Source organism: Scomber scombrus, chromosome 15 (assembly GCF_963691925.1).
Source record: "Scomber scombrus chromosome 15, fScoSco1.1, whole genome shotgun sequence".
Lineage (NCBI taxonomy): Eukaryota > Metazoa > Chordata > Actinopteri > Scombriformes > Scombridae > Scomber > Scomber scombrus.
Genome location: NC_084984.1, coordinates 11,790,967 through 11,814,280, shown reverse-complemented (window position 1 = coordinate 11,814,280; position 23,314 = coordinate 11,790,967). Strand labels below are relative to the sequence as shown.

General features: G+C 40.0%; 1 protein-coding gene across 3 annotated transcripts in view; it reads left to right on the top strand.

The window, feature by feature from the left end:
- The first annotated feature begins 3,900 nt into the window (after window positions 1-3,900).
- The window catches only part of nedd4l (NEDD4 like E3 ubiquitin protein ligase), a 48,138-nt gene continuing 28,724 nt past the window's right edge, over window positions 3,901-23,314 (top strand). For all 3 annotated transcript variants that reach the window (XM_062435253.1, XM_062435254.1, XM_062435252.1), the window contains exons 1-5: window positions 3,901-4,212; window positions 6,667-6,740; window positions 11,373-11,454; window positions 13,186-13,224; window positions 13,702-13,755. In XM_062435253.1, coding sequence (XP_062291237.1) covers window positions 4,168-4,212; window positions 6,667-6,740; window positions 11,373-11,454; window positions 13,186-13,224; window positions 13,702-13,755 — 294 coding nt within the window. In that variant the 5' untranslated portion in view covers window positions 3,901-4,167. The remainder of the gene's footprint in view (window positions 4,213-6,666; window positions 6,741-11,372; window positions 11,455-13,185; window positions 13,225-13,701; window positions 13,756-23,314) is intronic.

Genomic DNA, 23,314 nt, shown 5'->3' with positions numbered 1-23,314 from the left:
CCACAGACCACCTGTGTATCCTGGAGAGAAAGACCTACGGGAGGAGTTTGACATCAAGCAGAAAAGATCCTTAAAGGAAAACTATTTACAAAATATTAGATGATTGGTAGCAGTTGCATATTTTTGTATGTTCTTTGGGGGCCTTTTGTAAGTAATCTTGGAGTATAATGAGTTAGCATAGTAGCATGATTCAATATGTTTCATATGTAAACATCATAATACATCTGTAGCTGTTTTATCCTATATGTTCTTATTACATTCATTTTGGATTCAAACAAACATACTGAGGGATCCTAGATTTCTATATATGCAAAAACAATAAAAGCCTCTCCTCAAGACAACACATGGTGCTTCATTGTTGCTACCTTAGTGATTTTGACTCACTCCACATATGAACAAACATTGTAAAACAAGTTGTAACAATCAAAGTACTCAGAGCTCCTGCTAAACACTGTTTATCTTCTCACTGGGAGCTGTAAGGTCTCCCAGTGTTTGACATTAGAACAAGATGTCCCCACTGAAAAGACTCATATCTCTGTCTGAATGATAATAATAAAGATTATAATGCACTTTTTCCTTGGTTACAGCCCTTTCCCTGAAAGGCACAATGAGCTCAAGAAATGTTGCCTTGAAATATGGATAGCACCTATTGTGTGATAAAACATGGGGTGAACATTTTCTGAGCTAATGCAATTGTAACATAAAGGTCTCTGTGCAGATACACAAGCAGTGGGCTTTAAAACATCACAGATCTTAATGGTGAATGAACTGGCAAAGTGCAGCAGCTGGAAGGATACAGAAGGAAACACAGATAGATTTCTTTAGGGATCTTTCTCTGTATCCGAATATTGTCTTTTGAACTGAACTTCCTCTTTGCTCATTGTGTTTATTCTCTGGGAAGCCACACCTGCAGAGATCTCACAGACACAAACGCACACATGTAAAAGGTGGGAGGTGAGAATGTGTAAATTCCTAGAAAGTGGTAATGTACAAGCAGCAGTATGTGCTCTGTGATAAAAATCCAAACTTAAGTCATGTAAAGCGTTGTATTGGTCTCTGTAAAAGTGATCAGGTAAATTTGAGCTCTCAGTGCTCTCTTATTGGGAGAGTCAGACATTTGCAACATTTTCAGTGAATTTGTGTCATTGTTGTTGAATCAGTTTATCTTTTTCAAAAGAAGTATGCACTTTAAAAAAACGTTCATATATTTTAACATCATTTTTAAAATATTGCTTGATTGATAAGTCTTGATGCCTATTTTTTAGTTGTTGTCAATATCTGTAATGTCTGAAATATTACATTGTGGAATTCCGTGTCGAAACAAGCATTTGTGCGGAGTGAACGACGGCTTTGTATCGTGGGTGGCTTGGGAAATCTCTGTCCACCCCCCCCCCCCCCCCCCCCACCCCCCCTTCAGCTCTACTTAGAAGCGATAATGTTATATAATATAGCCATCTGCTCTTCATGTTGATTTAAAAGACCCATTATGCGACATAGCCATGCTGAACATCTAAACAAGGACTGGACTGATTGATGCCCTCAATACGTGCGATAGGGCGCAGATTTATTGCCCCTTTTAATCATTTTCTGTCAACGGTTAATGCTTTTCGTGTTAGGGGTGTAGTGTGTGAGTAATTTTTTTTTTCAGCTTGCATGCCCGTGCTTGCTCTTTGACTGATATATTGTTGCAAAAAGGAGAAGGCTGAAGCGCCGGGATCCTCCCATTTCTCAGTGTGAGTTTACAGCGTGTTCACTTTGTGTGACACGTTCCTCATGAAATCACTGGACATCTGGAATCAACTCAAGGACAAACCGGGACAAATCATGAAGAGATTATGACCAAATAGTGGCATCTAGTGACGCTGGTGGGCAATGGTTTAGCAAAGTAAATTGAAAAAAAAAACTAAAACTAAAACAGCTGGGATGAAGGAAATTGGACTCTTCCTTTTTGAGAAGGGATATGAGTGGAGCTGCAGCTGCATTAATCAATTAGTTACCAACTATTAAATTAATCACACTATTTTGATACTCGATTAATAGTTTTGAGCCACTTAATTTAAAAACAACAAAAAATGTCTGACTTTTTCAGTCCTCTGCCACAGTAAACTCAGTATCTTTGGGTTGTGGACAATTGGTCCAGACAATACATTTGAGGACGTAATCTTGGACATTTTTCACAGTTTTCAGACATTTCATAGATCAAACAACTAATTGAATAATTGAAAGATGAATTGATAATCGTTAGTTATATCCCTAGATATGGGTTTCATAGGCTTACATGTTGAAATCGCAGTAAATTATCTGCATGCAGTGATAGATTCTTATTAAATTATGTCTGATATACTGTGGACCAGTGGTTCCCAACCTGTTTTGCTTGTGACACCAGTATCTCTGTGGGTGAGTTGCACGTCAACAGGTCGATGTTTGATTTTCCCCTCCCTGGTTGTTTTATTTGAATGATTTTAAGAGATCCGAACAGGTAAAACCAGTTCACAAAAAAGAAGCAAAGATTAGAGAAAAATTCAAACAAAATAATACTAAAAAAATGTCTTTCTTATTTCTAAGGCAATCATCTCATGGAAACCACTGCTGTAGGCTATATTCCAGTGCTTGTAAACAAAGAAAGGAATAGAAAGACAAACAAAAAGAAAAAAAGAAAGATAAATAACCTAATGTCTACATAACTGTAGGCTATATATTATTTGAATGCGTTTTGTAGTCTGGGTATGATTTCATTAATGTAGTGTGCGTCTAGGCGGCAGTATAGGACCAGCGATGCTCAGGAGAGTGATTAAAGAAACAGTCCTGTATTACACTCGTCTCTCCATATGTTAGCGACCTATGAATGAATGAATGAATAAATGAATGAATGAATGAATGAATGAATGAATGAAAAATAATACATATTACTACTACTATTACCGCTACTATTACTAGGCTACTACATTTACTGTGTTACATGAATGTTTCTGTATGATTTACTTTTTTTACCAAATTCATCCCTGTGATACATGTGCTATTATTTCCTACACAGCTATAACTATATATAGTGTAGGCCTGTTCTAGTCCATTGTCATTTTCATCGTCAATCATCCATGCATTTCCAAGCAACTCCAATAATAATAATAATAATAATAAAAATAATAATAATGATAAATAGGCTATGGCTATATGCACTAGGCCCACAGATAGACAGACAATGTCAATATATTTGGAAATAAGTTCATTTCTGTCTGATGGTCCTAGTTGAGTTGAGTGTTTAGTTTTTTTAATTCCGTTTCTAGCTGTTTTTGTTGTTGTTGTTTTTATTGCTTTATTTATTTTCTACCTACTTTGATTGGCCCTGTGTGTTAAAATGTATGAGCGAATTGGCTGCTGTAAACACAGCAATTTCCCCATTGGCACTGATAAAGATGGCAAAAAGCCATCATCAATTAATATTTTGTAATAAAATACAAATATATTGAATTTCCCACGGTGAATATGCTATTGTTGAACGTATGCCATATTGGACTGACCTATGCGGATCAGTGTTTTCTGTGCATGCGGCTTAATGAGACTAGTTAACTAGAAATAGTGACATCATTTGTGACATAGATAGCTACAAAAAATCATGACAATGTTAAAATTTTAGTTGCTTTGCGAGACACAACCCCACACACCCTGAAATAAAGCTTAAAACACACACACACACACACACACGCACACACACACATAGAAGATACATTCCTTGTCCACGCCCTCTGCATTTCATTGGCCAGCGAGGAGCTTTGGGAAGTTCACGACGCACCTTATTGGTTAATTGTGTCAGCAATCACGCCTTGCTGGCACATGATTGGCTGATCTGTTAGGAGGAAGTGAAGTGTCACAACCAACATTTCGAGGCGGGGGGGTGTAAGCTCGGAGTTGACAAAAGCGATCTGTCTCAGTCGAAACATTTTGGACACAGTTACATTTTTTTACATTTCAATTTTGAGCCCTGGACGCTGGCGAGGATTACGTTGATTTATTTCGCTGTGAACCGAGCACCTGTGCCGTGCCGACGACTTGGTGTCACCGTGGATTTGAGCACTGCAGAGAGGAAAGTGGGACTTTATTGTTAAAGGCTAGCCAGCTAGCTTTGCCAGGCGGCTTGTTTTTGCGTGCATAGCGTGGACCACAGACTATATGGCTACGAATTACGAGCCAATATATGGACTTTCAGAAGATGAGGTAAGCTTTAATCCCAACAAAGCAAGCAGCAGACACGAATAAATATCTCTCATAGGGTGGGGGGCTGCAGATAGACTTAGCTAATGTTAGCTGGTAGTCAAGCTAACAAGCCCTTACCCACATTCCGTAGTAATGTTCAGGCAGCTGTCAATTTCCAGCCATTAGTTTACCCACCTTTAGTTTCAGTAAGTACTGCAAGAATCAAACCCTTTGCTGCAAGAATCGTGACATTAAGCTGTTCAAATCCACCGAGCAAATCTCTGTTTGCTGTATGAACGACTTGCAGTTCTCCTTTTTTTAAACTGCTGTTTTGAAGCCCCAGATGTGCAGTGGAGACATTGATCCGCTTCTTGGGTGGGAGGCTTGCATGGCATCACAAGCAAACCACCTCTTGTCAGTAATCAAATCTGTTTGATGGTGAGGTGACCACTAAACCAGCTTGAGCGCGTGTATGTTTTGCATGCATGTTTTTTTTTCACTGGCCAAGGAGATCAATATCCACTTGTGTGGTAAACTCTTGTGTTGCGTTTGGACATCCAGAGATGCGTCAATAATAAAGTAGTGAAGTGATGGTGTAATGTAACTTAAACGTTGTTTTACCTGACAGCACGTACGTCACGAGTCAAACATGAGAGCATCGACCGACTAACAAAACAAATTTGCCAACCGAGCAGCTGTCATATCAACCAGCTACATTACTAATGCAGTCAGGAATAGTAAGGCTGGGAATTATTTTTGGTTGATCTCGGTGGATGACTTAAGAGATTGCTTTTCTTGGTTCGCAAGGGAAAACAAGGGGTGTGACTGATTGTTGAGGTTATCCTCTGCTTTCATCAGAGGACTGAACTCTCACTGCAGAGAGAGAGATTTGCATGTGGCAACTGACGATGTGCAAAGTGTTAGGTGATTTGCACTTTGTTATATTACCTGGAAGCCAGTTTAGTGGACGTACACTATGTCTTCTTGGCAGGTGCATGTTACATTGAAATGAAATGGCTAGTATCTAGATACATACTCCAAAACCCTTTTTAATTTAAAATTCTGACTGAACACTTTTTATGCCTGAGATTATAACATGAGATACGCGATATATTATTTAATGGACTCTAAGTAGGGCTGGGCAATAAATCCATATTATATCGATATTGTGATATTTTATAGATATCGTCTCAGATTTTGAAAATCGTAATATCATGATATGGAATAAGTGTTGTTCTTTTCCTGCTTTTAAAGGCTGCATTACAGTAAAAATTTAATTTTCTGAGCTCTACAGGCTGTTATATTATCTGCCTTTATCCATTTCGTTATTATGTCCACATTACTGGTGATTACTTGTCAAAAATCTCATTGCTTGAATATTTTGTGAAAGCACCAATCCCTGCAATATTGTCAAAATATCAATATCAATATTATAAGTATTTGGTCAAAAATATTGTGATATTTGATTCTGCCCATATCGCCCAGCTCTAACAACAAGTAATCTAACCCAGATAGTGTTTGTGTTTGTTTTGCTGTCCTGACTGGGTCACGTTTTTCCGCTTTCATAGGTTTTGTGCTGCCCTGTCTCTCTGTCACTCATTATTAGAGGGGGGAGGCATGCCTAAAACAGCATTCCACACAACAACAGCAGGGCACCGGTTTTCACTTGGCATTCACCGTGTTCGTTAGTCTCCCCAAGTCAAGGTTTTAAGACAATTATGGGCCCACATTCCACGAGACAATGTACTTCCTGTGACCATGAAGTAAACATTCAGTAATGTTACGCCCTCGGATCCAGGCCATGGCCCAAGGCAACAGCTGGGTTGGCCTGGGTTCCTTACCCTAGTCATCTCCTTCGCTCAGCTCTCAAGCACTTGTCATAAGTAAAACCGAAAGAATCTGTTATTAGCTTTTATGTACGTATGTTATATTAAACCAGTTGACCAAGATGTGTGCAATTAACGGAAATGCTTGTCACGATTTCCTAAAGCCCGAGTTGGTGTCGTCACATTGCTCGTTTTGTCCGACCAACACCACAAAAACCCAAAGATAGGAAGTTTGCTAATCATGAAAGACAAATAACAAAGACTCACAATTTAGAAGGTTTAACGATTTAATTGATGATCAAAATAGTTGCTGATTTAAAAAAACTTGCCAGTCATCTAATTTAGTAATCGTTTTAGCACTTAAGTGTTTAAATTTAGCTTATGTTAGGTCATCTGAAAAGGCTGGAAGCTTTTTCTGATACAACTCACATATCAAATCTAGGTCAGGGTTATTTACTGGAAGATGGAAGGTTGATGCAACCAGCAGCTTGAAATGTTTTGAAGAGGCTTGAATGTGGAGTTACGAGATCCTTTTTTTTCCTCCATGTGTGTGTTTGATTAAATGTCTTGATGCATCCTCTCTCTCTCTCTCTCTCTCACTCTCACTCTCACTCTCACTCTCTCACTCTCACTCTCTCTTTTTTTGCAGAATGAAACCAGAGTGTTGCGGGTTAAGGTCATTGCAGGAATTGATTTGGCGAAGAAAGACATCATTGGAGCCAGGTGAGCATCACAGCAGGTTGTTTTTTTGAAAGACAAACTAGAAGATGCTGTTTTCATCACAGGTCCGAGTGTTGTTTTACTGTTTTGCCGCTTTGATGATGTCAAGACTGTGAGAACAATGTGCTGGCCTAGCCAGTGCACCTGCTGGTTATACAATCAACATAGTTGAACTGTTCAGTTTTGTTACACACTTTATTTAAGCTACATACGACAGAACCTCTTATGTACACTAATGATTTGTCAGAGACATTTATATGACAAAATCCAAACATACAGTTAAAAAGTTGACAGTTTCTCATTCAAGTGAATGGGAAGGTGTGTCTAAGCTTTTGACTCATACTCTAAGATCAAGCACAGACCCTGAAGCTATGGCATTGCGTAAAGAATAATGCTCTTTGATTTCGAGTGTCTCCTTCAATCTGTCCTTTAAGCCCCGAACAGCACAGTTTTACCAACTTTCACTACATTCCTTCTACTTACAAAGACCTTGAACTCCCCAAATGTTAATGAATGATTACCTATCTGCTTCTCCTGTCCTACTCATAACCTACCTCCATTACAGTGTTTCTAGATAAAAGCATTTGACTAATAATTATACACACACCACATACTTTCCCAGACAAATGAACTACTTAAGCGTAAACTTTTGAGGCTCTTTGAAGTGTTTTGTTCATCAAGGGCCTTTGCCTCATGCCGTCTGACGTCCTGTTGTCAGGTGCTGTCCTGTCATGAAGTGTAACTCACTCTTATCACAACTTTTATATGACATTGCATAATATCCCTATGTGGAGTTGTGCGTGATGTTTGTGTTGGGTTTCTCTTTTTTTGCACAGCTAAGCAGCGTGACTTCTGCCCTCCTCATTTTAATTACCTACATCTCTGTACGTGCAGTGCGAGAACAGTGTGATCAATTAATAATACACAGAGTGACCATCAAACTATGTTGATCTGTTATTGTTTTGTTGTTCTGCTAAATGCAAAAAATCTTATGAACTTGGTCCTTTTTAGTCCAGGCCAAAGTCTAACTTCAGGGTTATTACCTTTACCTTTTAATGTGTTTAAATAAAAAAAAAAAAAAGGCTGCAGTTCTTGAAAACATTGCTGCGCTGGTACATTTTAAATATCAGGTGTACAGGAAGAGAGTATTACTAATGCTAAGCTCGTTCAAAACATAAGATTGTATATAGGGATACAAATGTCCTTTAGTGTCTGCAGTTATGTTGCTTTTTTTGCATTTACTCCCACAACACACTCCCTTGATAGCAGATTATTAGAAGGGGTATTGCCTGAGTCAGTGGCCCACAAAGGTGAAAGTAAATAGATAGATCTGCACATGAAAATATAATGCAAATGTACGAAGCAGTTTTGCAGTAATGCAATGGTGAGAAAAGCTCAGAACGGGCTGCCTCACTGGAGATAGCTCTTCACCGTGATTTAACTGCTTAAACAAACAAACACAAGAAGGCCCACGAATAGTCCGAGGCAACGCCCGTTTGGAACAAAGCACACCATCAGAATTAAATTATTTGATCCGAAGTTCAGTTAAGGAAAAACTGCAGTATTTAAACACAGTCAGCATTTGGCTGAAAATCGCTGTATGACGAGTGTGAGCATCATCTAAATAAGAACACTGTTTCTACTGTTATCAATAGTGATGCATTGTATCTGAGCTATGAAAACGATGACATTGTCAGAAGAAGAGTCTGGCATGTTTAGCACTGTGTGAGTGCTGCTCAAATGCCAGAGAGTGCATGTGTTAGAATCCTGATGCCCCGCTGGCAGGACGGCTCGGCCCTGGCTCAGGAGAAAACCAAACTGTAATGAAGAAACACTGAATGAGGTCTCGATGTGTGGCGAGCTACCACAGGAGACAGTGCTGACTTGGCAGTCTGTCATCTCGTAAGATGCTCAAACAGTGCTGGCTTGTTCTTTTTTGCTCCAAACCTGTTCCTGTTTCTGCTCTATTCTGTAATTCAGCTACGTTTGTTCTATTGTGCTCCTCTTTTTGTTATTGAAGACTAAATGAAACACCCTGCCGTTTTGTTTTTGTTTTCTTTTAAGGTGTTGATAGAAACTCGAGGAATTCGCATGCAATCAAACAACAAATGGACCGAGCTAGCATTTTTTTTTGAGCCGTGTTAGTTTAGTTTAGCTTTTATCTGCCAGTGTTGACCTGAAGTTGCCTGTCTGTCTCCCTCAGCGGGATTTTTGTTGATAAAGGGAAGGAGACAAGGAGGACTCTCAGTGCAGCCGCGATACAGTAGGCCCATTGTTTTTGTTTAGTCACAGCACATCACAGAACCACAAAAACACACAATTAGAGACTGTGGGGTTCCTGGAGACGTTAATTAGCAATCAAGCACGTTTTTTTTAGGTCTGTTTGTATCTTATTTTTAAAAAATAAATTTCCCATCTCTTCAACCCACTAACTCTCGGCAGACCAAATGTTATTTTGGCTATATCTGTATTCAGATTTTTTTTTAATATCAAGTCTGGATGGCGTGATATTCCACGGAAACTGATTACGGCAAATGAGATTTAAAATGCATTTGTTGATGGTTTGAAATTCGATTCAAATAGATTTTCTAACTTTGCGTGTTAAATCTCTCCCACTGCAATCAAAATGCCATTTACTCAACAGGAAATGTAAAACATAGCAGTAATGTTTGGAGGGAAAAAAAGAAAGGATTTTAATGATGTAGCGTTGGTGTGAAGATGATGTGTCTGTATTGTTTATGTAGCTGCAGCTCGCTATTTTACTTCCACACTGCAGAAAAAGTTAGATTACGTACGTATACATTGACAGAAGTTACTTAAGGACACACAGTGGAGGTGCAGGAAATTAAGCATAATGGTGAATTTTGATCTGTGCAATGGGTACTTGATATACAACGCCCTCACATCTTGTCTTACATTTAAATCTTCTTACGATACTACACATTTCAGAAACTACTTAACCATAGACGTCTCATGTGTATGCACTAATCTCGGCAGAACTGGTTTCGTGTATGCACCTTTTTAAGTCGAATGAGCTCCAAACAGGCAGTTTTAAAGCTTATTCTTTTCTTTATGACTTTTGTAGCGGTTTTGATTAAATATTTATTGATTGTGACCATCTGACTTTAGTTGTGTTGTTCTATTTGCCCGAATGTGTGCTTGTCTCTGGAAAAAAAAAGAATTAAGAAAAAAGGATAAAATACACATAAAATGCTGCCTATATAACTATAAAACTATAAAATATCGGTGCATATCGGCCAACATATTCCAATACATCTGTGTTAGGCCAATAATATCAGCTGACCGACATATAGGCCTGGCCCTAGTATGATCTGATGAGAACATATCTATGAGACAGGGATCAGACTTGGACATGCACGTCTTGTGCTCTGCCTCATAATGTGTTTAGATCTCAGCAGGAGTCAGCTAGGTTAAACACCGTCACTCATCCGGGAGTTTCACATCCACTTAGCTTCACTGAAGTACTTGAGCACAATCTGCTCTCAGTGGTGATCTCCCGTCCATCATTCAAACAGTGGCAGTCACTTAAGTGATTGTGTGTGTGGCGTACTATAAAAGGGGCATAGAGGGTAAAGACGAGTGCAATACAGAATCATGGGTAAAGACAGCACAGTGGTCATGTTTGTTTTTATTGACACAGTGATGCCTGTTTCACATTCTGCCTGCTTTGTGTAGCATCCACTTAAAATAACATTGGAAATAATAAATAATTTGTTGTCTAGGTTTGTTTGTCATGTAAAAACTGAAGTTTTTCCCTTTATCTCGTGTTGCCTGTTAGGACTGAGATCAGCAGAGTAATTGGCCTTTCCACTGAATAGTAGAGCTTTGCCTCTCTATCCAGACCTCGCTGGAGATTTCTACACCGTCAGCACCTTCAAATAAACCATTTGGCGATTATTAAATAGCACAGTCACATACACTTCACTTACTATTTGTGCAACTCGCCTCAAAATGTTTCGCAGTTTCTATTTTTAGCACTCTGCGTTGTCAATAAAAACATTATAGCCTAATCTCACAGTACCCAGATGTAAGCAGTGTTTTTATGTGTGTGGTTGTTGATGATAGACTCAGGTTTCAGGTATTAACGCAAGTAGTGTGTTAGAGTGTAGCCCAGCAATACAGGCGGTGACACCTGTGGTCAGGGATAATGTGATGTTAGATTGGACCAACTTAAGTAAAGCACAGGTGTGGCTTAGGGTGGCAATATTGGAACCAGTGTAGGAATGACAGACTCTGTTGCTACCATTTAAAAACTACTGTAAGTACCGAATGTAAATACACTAGATTGCAGAAAAAATGCCAGCCATGAATAATATGGAAAAATGGGATTCATTTAAGGGTTATAACTTTAAAGTTTATACTTGCTTGGTTAGATTCTTGTCAAGTTGAATTGTTCTTAAGTTAGATATTGCCTGATTTATTTTCAACTGGAAGAATATTATTTTGGTACAGGGAATTGTGATCTGAAAAAAATTGAATACCATCTTGATATATTATTGGGTTCATACTCATACTGCAGGAAGTTAATTTGCACCCATGAATTTTGATGCGCTCAAGATCTTTTTTGCCACTAATGTCTTTTTATTCCTCTTTTTCTTTTGTCTGTTTCTGCAGCGACCCTTACGTCAAGCTTTCCCTTTATGTTGCGGATGAAAACAGAGAGCTCGCCTTAGTCCAAACAAAGACTATTAAAAAGGTAAGTCTTAACGTATAAAGTGACTTTCAGCCTTCTGCCGCTACTTCATCTGTCCTTCATGGACCTTTGGCTCGTCGTTTCAGATCTCATGAACTCTAAATGTGTTTGCACCTTATCAGATTGGCCACTCCTGCTCCAGTAATCTCCTCCCCCACCTGCACCAAGTCATTTACTGTACAGCCACTTAAATTTGGCTTTGTTCACTCCCCTTTTCAATAGCAGATTTGAGATCACGACATCCTCCTAATTCCACCCCCCCCCCCACCACTTTCTCAAATTAAGGCAATTGTATCATCCTGAGAGGGAGAGAGAGGGAGAGAAAGAAAGAGAGGAAAACCACAAGAAGGCACCAGAAGGCAGCGTTTCCCTTTTCTGTTCAGGAGCCACTATTTGAGTCTAGAGGGAGACATTGGCCAAACTCTTTACCCCCGGTGGCCTTTTTTTTTGGGGATGAAATTTATTCACAGCAGGGGGAGCTATTACTTGCTATTAGCGTAAACTTGATTCAGATGAAGTCTTGATATTAAAGTGGGTTGTGATGTTGAAACAAAATGCCCATACTCATTGCCTACATTGTGGCATGCTCTGGGGCATATGGTTTAAAGTCTTAAGATCTCTGCACTGCATGCCTTTCACTGCCTCAGGCTATGATTTGTGGAAATGCATAATATGCAGGGATGAAGCTATTTGTTTCAATCACCGTCATGTAGCCTGCTCATGTCTACCTTGCCAAGCAGCCTTTAATTTCTTTGTCTCTTTTTCCTGGTAGGTAAGGTTCGCTTGCTGCCAGCCAACCCTCTGCTGGAGTCAGGCAGCTCAGGCCTCCATGCAGGCAGACATACTGTATGCTGCCAGTGGCCAAGCTTGCCTTATAGGCTATAAATAACTGACAATGCACTGCTATGTGGAGCAGAAAAAGAAGCATCACTGCTCTGCTCTTCAATGCGCTTTATTTGTCTTTAAGTGGGACTCCCATGATGGTGTCTTTGTTATTGAAGCTAAGAGTTTGGCTTGTGGCAAGAAGGCATAAAAACTGATAACAAAAACCCATAAAATCAGCTACTAGAAGCTGCCCTGATCTAATTTTGTAATGTCATATGCTAAATGTTAATATTTGGCATAGCTTGTTGAGTGTTTTCATTATTTGATCAAGGATTTTGATAGGCTTTAGTGTTAAATTTTCTTTTTCTTTTTTTTTAATCAAAGGGCAGCAGGTTCATTAGTAATTGATGACTCAGCAGTTGTTTTAACTGAGATGATATTTTATCGCCGCCGTAAAATGTTGTAAAGTGTTTATTAATCAGGGAGACTTGTGACGTCAGCGCTTCATTGACATTCTAGTGTTTAAATCGTTTCAATCACTGTAGGAATTTTAATGAGAAGTGTCACATAGCTCTCAGACCAATAAAATATCAAATGTGTGACGTCGACAGAGAGAGGGTGACATACTCCGCTGATCCATCCAGAAAGTGGATGAAGATCCTCACGGCTGTTAATCTAGGGACTAATGCCAATCAGTTGAATGTGTTATCTGTAAACTTCCTCTAACAACATAAAAGGATCACTGACGCACTAGATCGAGCCTTATTCCTCACCTAAACTCTCTACTCTCACTCTGGGTTTGATAGATATCATACATCTAGTCTGTTTTCTGTGTAAACTAATGATGGTGTTCACTCTACTTCAATACATTATTTATTTGTCTAATCAGATGTATGCTTTATGTTTCAGACCCTCAATCCCAAATGGAACGAGGAATTCTACTTCAGAGTGAGTTCAGATTTTTTTTTTTTTTAGTATTTGTTTGCTTTATTAAGTTGTTAAGCTTCCTGTTCTCTGCAGTATCCTCCTCCACGACGGTCTGTTACTGCACTTGTTTACTGTAGAGTGGTAGTGTTAGAGTTGTTAATCTTTAGTTGCATTTCAATTGAGAACTGAGCCCCACATTACACCACTGCAATCAAACGGACCATATTAGACTTTACAAGCTAGGTCACATGCGTATAATAACTGCTGGTTATTCATAAAAGAATTATACTTCTGTCCTATTTTATAATGCTAAGAAGATTGACCACCTTCTAGTCACAGTAGTAAGGAATTATTGTGATGCAAAGGCAAGCAGGTAGTTACCTAAAAAGTGTTTGTAAGCATGTACATCTGCATTAACTTATGCCACATAATGTAACCCAATAAACTGGCTGACTTGCTTTAACATCTCCCCCCTCTGTCATTTTGTTGCCAACACAGGTCTGTCCGCAGAATCACAGGCTACTCTTTGAGGTGTTTGATGAAAACAGATTGGTAAGATTCACACTTCATAACCTCTTACCTATCTCTGTCACTCATATCACACATTATTTGTAATTCCAGTCTGTCATGTTTCGACAGATTTAATCACCAACAAATGTATTTAGTTCTGCCTGCCACGATCCTTATGCCTCCTTTTAATTCATGTAATTTGTTTCTCCTTTTAAACCATAAATTGGATTGTCTTGATAATATCTCATCTGATCTCCTCTTGTAATAATGGGGTTTCCAGTACCGCTTTCTTTTATGTTTTTTGTCTCAATTACACCGTTAAAACATGTGTCACCGAATGTAATGTGATGATCATAATTGATATTTTCGCATACCTTTATTGCATTGTAACTCAGTTCCCTGGAACCACTTTCATATCACTTCACGCATCATCAGCAACTTGGAATTGTTTGTATAGACTTTATCGTCACTGCTACCTGTGTCATCACAATTTTCTTCTTTTGAAGTCTTTGACACATTGCCAGATTTGAAATCTCAGGATTTCAGCTGTAGGCTCAGGCAAAAAGTAATCCATGCAAAGAAATGCGACGCTGCACACGAGTAGAAGTGAGCAGAGGCATTGCTGCTAGCTCCATCACTCTGCTGCTCAACTGTAGTACATGAACAAGTCCTACATTCCTCTTACGTCAAGTTTCTCGGATCTACCCCACAGACGAGAATACTAGTTTCCTTGACGTGTGAAAATAAACCTGTTGTAGGCCTTCAGTTGCCATGACAACAAGATGTCTGCACAATGTCAAGTGTTGTGGCAATTAAAAACAGCACAAGTGGCTCTTTATAATTAATTCACTAATTCACACTCATGTTTGAAGGTTCCTTAACCTTCACAAAACATTGTCACAGGAGTGATTAGTGGGACGTGGTTGTTGACATAAGAGAGACATGATTCTGTGGAAGAAGGGGAATGCTTCCCTGAAAGAGGTTTAGATCTGCAGTGATATTTGTTTCTCAGTAACTCTGGAGCTTCAGCTTGACGTTTGATAAAACAAACAATAGTTGCAGCCTGTATTTTATGTTCTTGGCTGGATAAGGCACATTCTGTCTGGGTCTCGCAGTTTCAGGGCTACTGCTTTTGTACGTGGAGGACCGACGGGAGGTAGAAAAGATTTGTGCTTGGGTCGTGTCTTTTTGTAACAATATTATCAGCACATTCTGTAATTTTCTGCAGATGATTTGCATTCATGCAATTACTCTAATGTTCATGTTTTATGCAATATATATATATATATATATATATATATATATATATATATATATATATATCTATATATATATATAGATATACGTGTGTATGTGTGTGGATCACTGGCATGCAGCATGCTACAAAAAGGGCAGTACAGTAGTAGCTCTCTGTTGCAGTATAGAAGGGTATACCTCAAGAAAGCACGGGGCAGGCAGCCTTAAGCCCAGTCCTCTCCTTATATGTCTGAGGAGGTGCTCTTCTGTCTATCTCTAGATGCATGCCAAGTCACTTCATCCACCACTGGCCAATATTTCTTTTGAAGGGGCTGCTTGTTCTCTTGTGTCCATTAGTTAATGGTTTATTTGTCAGAATGGATGAAACGTTTGGCTTACCTTTCTGCTATAGCCCCTGCAATAGATATGGTTTGATTATGTGTACTTATAGAAATATTAATCCACTTGATACACTGAATGTTGACTAATGTGCCTACAAATTATAAGATATCTATGTAGGAAGAGTGACAGGTTCAGATAGAGTCTAAAGAAAGGGGGTGAATAGACCTACAATACAGTGTAGTACTTTGTTTGAAGCAACCATCATTTGGCTTGCTGGGCTCACTGCCATTGGACCACACATTGGCATTTTGTTTCTTTTATACAGAACACTCTCCATAACATTTCACACACACACACATTTATTGACTGTGCCTAACACTGTAGGCAGTGTGTCATCCCTTAGTGTTACCAGTTGCCAAGCCACGATTTCTCTCTTGCACTACAGTCTTTTCCTTTTTGACTGTTTCTCTGTCTCCAGCCTATATCGCCCGTCTCACTGATGCCCTTTCGTTCACAACGCAGAAGAAGAAATTCTTTTGTTTGTGTCATTGTCCTTTTTTCCTTTCACCATCAGTGGCTTTGGATGTGCTTTATGAGGCCGATAAGGTGACGCACTGTGGGCTAAACCATATGCCAAAGCAGTCATGCTCAAAACAAGGAAGCCACTTTTGGATGCTATACTGTTCTCTCTCTGAAAGGCCAAAATTATCATAAGGGCTTTGTCACTTCTGTGCATGAAGGCGGACAATCTCCCCACTAACTCTGGCCTCAGGGCAAAGTACACTAAACCCCCAATTTCACACGCTGATACGCTGGTGAATCACTTTTCTCTGTAGCAGTTTGAAGCATTCTCTCATGAATGTACAGTATGTTGTAGTATATTACAAGTGTTAAAGAATCATAATTTGTTTGCTTTATTTCAGCATCATAGCCTAGCATCACAGCTGAATTGTATCTTGAGCTGTTTTTTTGGATGCAAATAGAGTTGCCTATAAAAGCAGCAGACATTTAAGTGTTTGTCTGTGTATCGGAGGCGCCTTACGTCTATTCTGTTTGAAGAAGACTTGGATATCTTTTCCCCAGAGAGGACTGTGCTGTGTGCACTATCAAAGCTGCTATCTGTCAGTTATTCTGCTCCCCTCTCTCTACCACTGCCTTTTTTTGTCGTCCATTTTTAGCAACAGCTTCCTTGTGCTTCTTCTTTTTGTGTTTCCAAGCCACAAGAAGTACTAACGGGGGTTCAATTCATCCTCCTGATTTCTTGGTGAATTTAGCATTTTTTTAGTGGGACCGTTGAGTCCATGTGGTATTAGTGGTTCATTAAGAAAAGACATCTTCATTTAATGTTGTGGCCTGTGACCCTCTTTATAGATGGCGTGGATGGTGAATTGTGTGTTTGTATACAACAGATTATTGGTTCTGTTCCTATCATCCTCTCCTGGGGGCAATGGCAGCATACTAGATCAGATCAGAGGATAGAGGGTCATATTTACCAGTGATGTTTTAGAGAGGTAAGTTATCTTAAATGATACATGAGACACAAGTTAAACTCGGCTACACAAACTCAGGTATCAACTTTAAGTCAGCGAATGAAGTGGTAGTTAATGACAAAATTAAGAAATGTTAGTTTTTGGGGTTGAAAATGACCAAACTCTGTGAAACAAGGACATTAATGTTAAGTGTGGAGGCAGCATTGAGTCGTTTGTGTTTGGGGGGCCAGTTGGCACTTGAGGGCAGCATTGGGTGGTAACAGGAGGTGATGCACCCATTTGTAGTCACATGACTGACAGGCAGCCCACCGTCACCTCGGAAACCAGGAGCGCCGGCCGCTCTTATCCAATCATGTCAGGAATGCTGGCCATCACTCGGCTCAGGCTATTTCTGATGTCTGTCGCTAGTGCTTAGTAGTGCTAAGAGTCTGGCAGGGTTTCTTTTCTTTATTTTGTTTCTCCCCCTCCCCCTTTCTCTCTTTAGCCTTCACTCTTCCACTCCTTCCAGTGCGTAGTGTAAAGTTGTCAGCTCAATTGCAGTGACTGTTTAGTTTTTTGTGGTGTGACTTTTTTTTCCTCCGTGCAGTTTACTGTGGGAAGGAAAGTTGTGGAAGAGACTCAGAGAGGAGTGGTGGTGGTGGGGGTGAGAGACGAGAGAGAGTGGAAGAAAAAAAAAAAAGGGGCTCAGTCATCCAGCCAGCCAAAGGAGAGAAGTGGGCGACACTAGGAGACTGAGACGAGAGCCAGAGGAGAGAACCAAAGCAGTCAGAGAGAGAGTGAGAGGAAACGGGAGCTGTGGGACGTGAGGTGAAAATGGCACAACGTCTGCGTTTGTACTTTGGCTCTGGCCGCAGTAACACAGCCCCGGATATACTGGAAGGAGACTCCGAGGAGCAGCAGGGAGACAATGATGTGGTCACAGCGCTCCGCATGCAGCCACCGATATCAAGGCCTACTCAGGGGCCAGCCGATCAACACATCCCACCTTTTGGTGCGCGCTTGGAGCCTTCTCTTAAACGCAGCTCCTCCATGTTCATACCTCAGCTCGCCGCCTACGCTGAGCCACGGCCCACCAAGAGTTCCTCCATGCACATTTCCCTGCAGCGCTCCAATGGATCAAGTAATGGAGATTCCAGTGGCCACGCTGATGATGTCCCGCCACCCTGTTATACTCCTCCAGGACCTGCGCCTGCCTATACTGAACCACAGATCCAAGCGGGCGTTCCGCTGCATCCACCTCCTCCATACTACAGCCCAGATTCTTTAAACTCTCATACAGAGCTGAACCTGCCCAAACGCAGGGTGTTTAGTATCGGTTCCAATGGCCATACGATGTATAGCAGAGGCCAACCTGGTATCAGTGTTGGGGGTATTTGTATCCAGAGGAACTCTCCCGATGGATCTGACATCCAGCATTTCAGAATCCTCCCATATGGTGGTACTGGCTGGTCTGTCCAGCAGCAAAGCCACGACCAGAGCTCTGGTGCTAATGCAGGAACACAGAGAGTAGTGTTTCAGCTCCAGCAAAATCAGAACCAGGATCAAAACCAGGGCAGGCAACAGGCTGCTGCATCCCAGGAAGAATGCACCAATGTCGGATTTGTTAGCTCAAGCGGTAGCTGTATGGTGCGTTACCCCAGAATTCGACTGGACAGAAGCTTGTCTCATCAGAGGCTTTTGCTGAAAAATCAAGATAGCCAACCCATAGAGGAGAACCACACTGATGTGGAGACACAGAGAATGGAGGCAAGAAACCGATCTAATGGCTGCACTTTTAAAATCAGTGGGGATACCCCCAGAAGGCAGCCTCATTTCAAGATTTATTTTACTCCTGGTGGAGGTGGAGATCAGGATATGAGCCGTGGCAATGATTCCACGAGGAATAATCCCAAGGTAAAAATTATTGGAAAAAGTTAGTTGGACTGTGAACCTTTTAGTCAATTTTTTAAATGGAAAAATATTATGGTTTGAGGATTTAGTGTTTTCCAAGCATTGTGGAAATTTGAAAGATTATAAAGACACATGCACAATGTGTAGTCTTAATGATGAGTAAATAATCACAACTAACAGTGGATGAATCTTCTCACTCATATGACACTTATTTGACATAATAGCATGTGTTGTACTGTAGCCAGAGGATGGGGAATTATTTAGTAGGATTATGGACAATACAAATGAGAATCAGAGTGAAATTTATACTCTGTATTACGTGTATTATGGGATGTGTTTAGTATTGCATACCTAGTGTGTGAAGTTGTTCGAATAGCAGTCATTTCACTCACTGAATTTCGCCCAGATGAGGAGCAATCTGTATGGTGCAGGAAGAGGGTGGTGACATTCTGGGAAGTGAAAGCACAGACAGGGTTGTTGAGCTAAATCACACACACTGGCTTTCTTTCACTTCATGACCACAGGCATTTGAAATTTTACACACATTAGCCAATTCAGTCACGAAAGGAAAACAGGAACAGGCTTCTGGATGAATGGATAATTTCTCCCTGTGCACTTGTTGCTTTCTGTTTCACAGAAATGTGACACTAAAGTTTGATTATACCCATAACTGCAGCCAGTGCTCTTTGAGAGTTGGCTGTTTCTATCTTTAGTCTGTTTCGAGCGTGGTTGTTGATTTTGAGAGCGGGCAGGCGGCATGTCTTCTTTGGCTCTAGGCTGGTATGGATCTGTATCCTAGCAGCTGCTCCGCGAGTGATTAAGCACTAAGATGTCGTTACAGCCCAAATGACGATCAAGAAGTTGAACAAGCTGTCCGTATCAGTAGTTTCCTAAAAGGCTGAATACTTCTGATGTTGCTGTTTGTTCTACTTTCAAGTGAAGCTCAAGCTATGAAAGCAGAACAGATCTAAAGGCTTCACTTTAATAAACAGTGCATCACATTACAAAATTCATTGCTCCCAAACTTCTGCTTAAATCAATTCAGCAGTATGCTCTGTAGCCATTTTTTTTTCTTTTCTCAATGTAACATTTTGGTAATGAACTTAAACTTAAGCAGATGCTGAAAATTACAGTAATATAGAGTAGATATTTAAAATCTTTGACTATATAAGGATTATTCTCTCTAGTTTCTTATGAAGCGTGTGCTGCCGCGAGTCTGGATGGATTATAAACAGAAATGTCTGCTTGTCCAAATCTTTTTATTTATACAACCTGGACGTTTAAACTGCTATACCAGCAGTTCCCAGTGGTTGTGACCCCTGAAAATGAAGCAATTTATGAACTCCTGTCACAGGTTATGTGTATCTGTGTTGTGACCAATTAGCCAAAAAGTCATTTTTCCTTCCTCAGATTGATTTTGAAGGTTAAAGAAAACATGTTTTTTTGTGTTTGCGAAATATATTTGTTCTGCTTTTGTATCCTGTTCCATCATCTCATGAGCCCATTTGCTTGTTCTTGTGACACTTTGGGGGTGGAGGGGGGTATAATGTATCATACTGAATAGAAAATTATGTGACATTATGGTGTAAGTATCTGCCTCAATAAGGAGATGTATTTTGTTGTAGTGTGCGTCTCTGACTCTGAAACTCCAGGGTGTCATGAAGATAATGCTATGCCAGATTTTCATCACGTGAATAACATTTTAATACTCCACAAATGTATCCACACCAGGCTAAGCACTGCTAACATTTAACTCACATGTAATTAATTAAATGTAAGCTACGGTAAAATATCTCTTTGGTTTGCTAATATTTCCAGTTCCCCTATAATGTATCCGCAATCATAATTTATTTTTAGTTAGGATTGTTTTTGACAACACTTAGGGCACACTTGAATTTATTTTACACACCATCTCATTTCCCTTTTTTTAAAATACATCCGGTATTGTGTTACCCCAAGGCATCCCGTTTCTCATGCAACAAGGAAATCCTCATATAGACCATAATGACAGGTCTTCCCCAACTGGTAGTCTGGAGTTGGAGTGCCCTGCATGGGACACTACGCACATGTGCTTTTGTGTGTGTGTGTGTGTGTGTGTGTGTGTGTGTGTATGTGTGTGTGCCAGCTAGACAAGCTGCAGACAGCTATGCCACTGTGCTGTGCCCTTGTTACAGCCCTGCCTAGACCCCCTCCCTCTCAGTTGCCATTCACAAAGAGCTTTTGCAGGCCACTGGGCTTGCTATATTTACCTGAGAGGGGATTGTGGACGGATATGGGGCGGGGGGTGGTGGGATGCTCTCTTTATTTTGGTCCAGTAGCATGTGAGAGGGATTCAGATTAGTATTGTTGTGAAGGGGTTTTCTCCGTCAGCTCTGACCTGCATGGCATTGTAATTCAGTTGTGTCAACACGGAGACTGTTGAGTAGGTGAGATAACCTTTTCACACATCCGTACCAGCCTGGACATATTCCAGGTTGTCCTATATCGTAAACTCCTCGTCTGTTCACACTTCTTCATGTAGCTACAGTAGCATTGCCAATTCTAACCCAAATCTCAGTTACCTCTTATGGTATATAGCCCTTTTTTTCTCTTTGGTCCAGTTTTTAAGATATCTGGGATTTCCGTCTTCACTTAAGGACTATGGAGTCGATTGAAATTTTGTTTATCGTACTCATAGCAATGAAAAATAACATTTCTCCATAAATGATGTCCTGGTTTCTGTGGAAAACCTACAGAACATAGTTTTCATTAGGAAGTCTAATGAAATAGTCTTTATGAGAAGCAGGAATGTTGTTTCTGGAAAGAGATGTTGCTGTGTAGGTTTTTTTTAATGCAGTATGCACCACAAATTAAATTGCACCCACCTCCTTTTGAAATGGGGTTTCAACAGAAATCTCATGGGTACAGTGTTTGCTATGGGGGGCAATGTGAACTGGGAAGGCGGGAGGTGACTTGGTGACTCGTGGATTGGCGAGTCACCTAGGTGCTGGATTATGCCTACCATACGCTATGACTGTGAAAATACTTTTTAAAGACTTAAGTCTGACTCCCTCTCACATCTGAAGACAATCTGTCAAATGAGTCAGTGAGTTTAGTCACAGGTTTTGCAAAGACGGGGGATCTCACAGGGTCACTATTTGCAAGACTCCAGTTAGATTCATTTTGAGATTATATTTCCTATCATCCTTCTGCTGGTGGAAATTTACAAGAAGAAAATCAGTCAACCAATGGAGCAGAAACAGAAGCTGCTTTTGGCCAAAGCTGCCCTTGTGTGTGTGCAGTGGTTTGTTCTGAAAAACCAACTAAAAGAAAATGTAAACTATTTATTTAATTCAGTTATAACTGGAAAACAAGAACAAAAACAACAGGCACTACACACTGATTGTTTCTCTTTTTAACTAGTTTTCTCGTTTTTTTTTTAAACAAATAAGTTTTTTGGTCAATTTTTCTTAGATCATATCAGCTAAGATGATCACATTTCAGAAGGTGCTTTCTTGTACTTGGAAAAAAAACCTTACAATTCCAGGTTTTCCAGGATGTGTGGGAAACAAGGTATTTTTACAACATTAAAACAGCTGCCCACAGAAACCACCTTCAACCATTAATTATCTTGACACAGCACTTTCAGCTTCTGGATGTTGGAGTGTTTCTGTTTTAAAACCTCACAAACTGCATGAAATACAGTTAAAAACAGTGGCAGCAGCCTGGACAACAACGCAAAGGCAGGTTAAAATCCTCCAACTGATCTGAACTCGTCTGAAAAAACAGTAAATACACTGCAGATACACACACGCAGAAAGAGGAGGTGATATTATACAGAGAAATATTAGCTTCTTCTGGGTGAATAAATGTTAATGTGGAAAACCAGGGGTAGCTAAGGGCGACAAGAATGCTGAGCTTTCAAGTTTCATTGGGACCATCGAGCACATCAAGTTTAATTAGGAAAGTAGTTTAAAAAAACAGACACACAAAGGGCAACCATTTACTGCAACTGCTGTTAGAAACTAAATACAATTAGCTGATAATTAGCCTGATCAGCCATCGTCAGTAATCAATACAAACACACATTATTAAACCATTAATCCAACCAATAACTAACAGTAGTGGTGACAAGATGTTTAAAAAATACACATAATAGCAGTTTTAATTAAACTCAAGCCCCCTGCGCTCTCCAAGGAAAATGTTAACGTTATGCCAAACTCCCTTTAAAAAAATATGACATTAACAATTCCTTACATGACGCCATCATAATCCATAAAATACACTATATTTGTGTACAAACTTAAGCTGTGCTGTGGGAATTAAGATTCTTCACTAAAATACATACTGGTTAGCAGATGCTGAATTAAACACAGACTCATAACACATTAATTCACTGTCTATTGTGAGTGTGTGTGACTGTATTTGAGGAAGTTTATATGTCCGTTACCGAAGTAAATAAATACCCAGTTTGCTGCTTCCTGTTTGGTGCTGGAAGGAGCTACAAACTTTGGCAAAATGTCACAGAGCAGAAACACTGAGATGGATATTTAAAACCAAAACTATCCCCATAGCTGAATGCTGTTAAGTGTTTCTTTTTTTTTTTTTTTTTAGGGGGGGGGGGGGGGGGGGGGGGGGTGAACTGACCCTTTATAAGTGTTTTT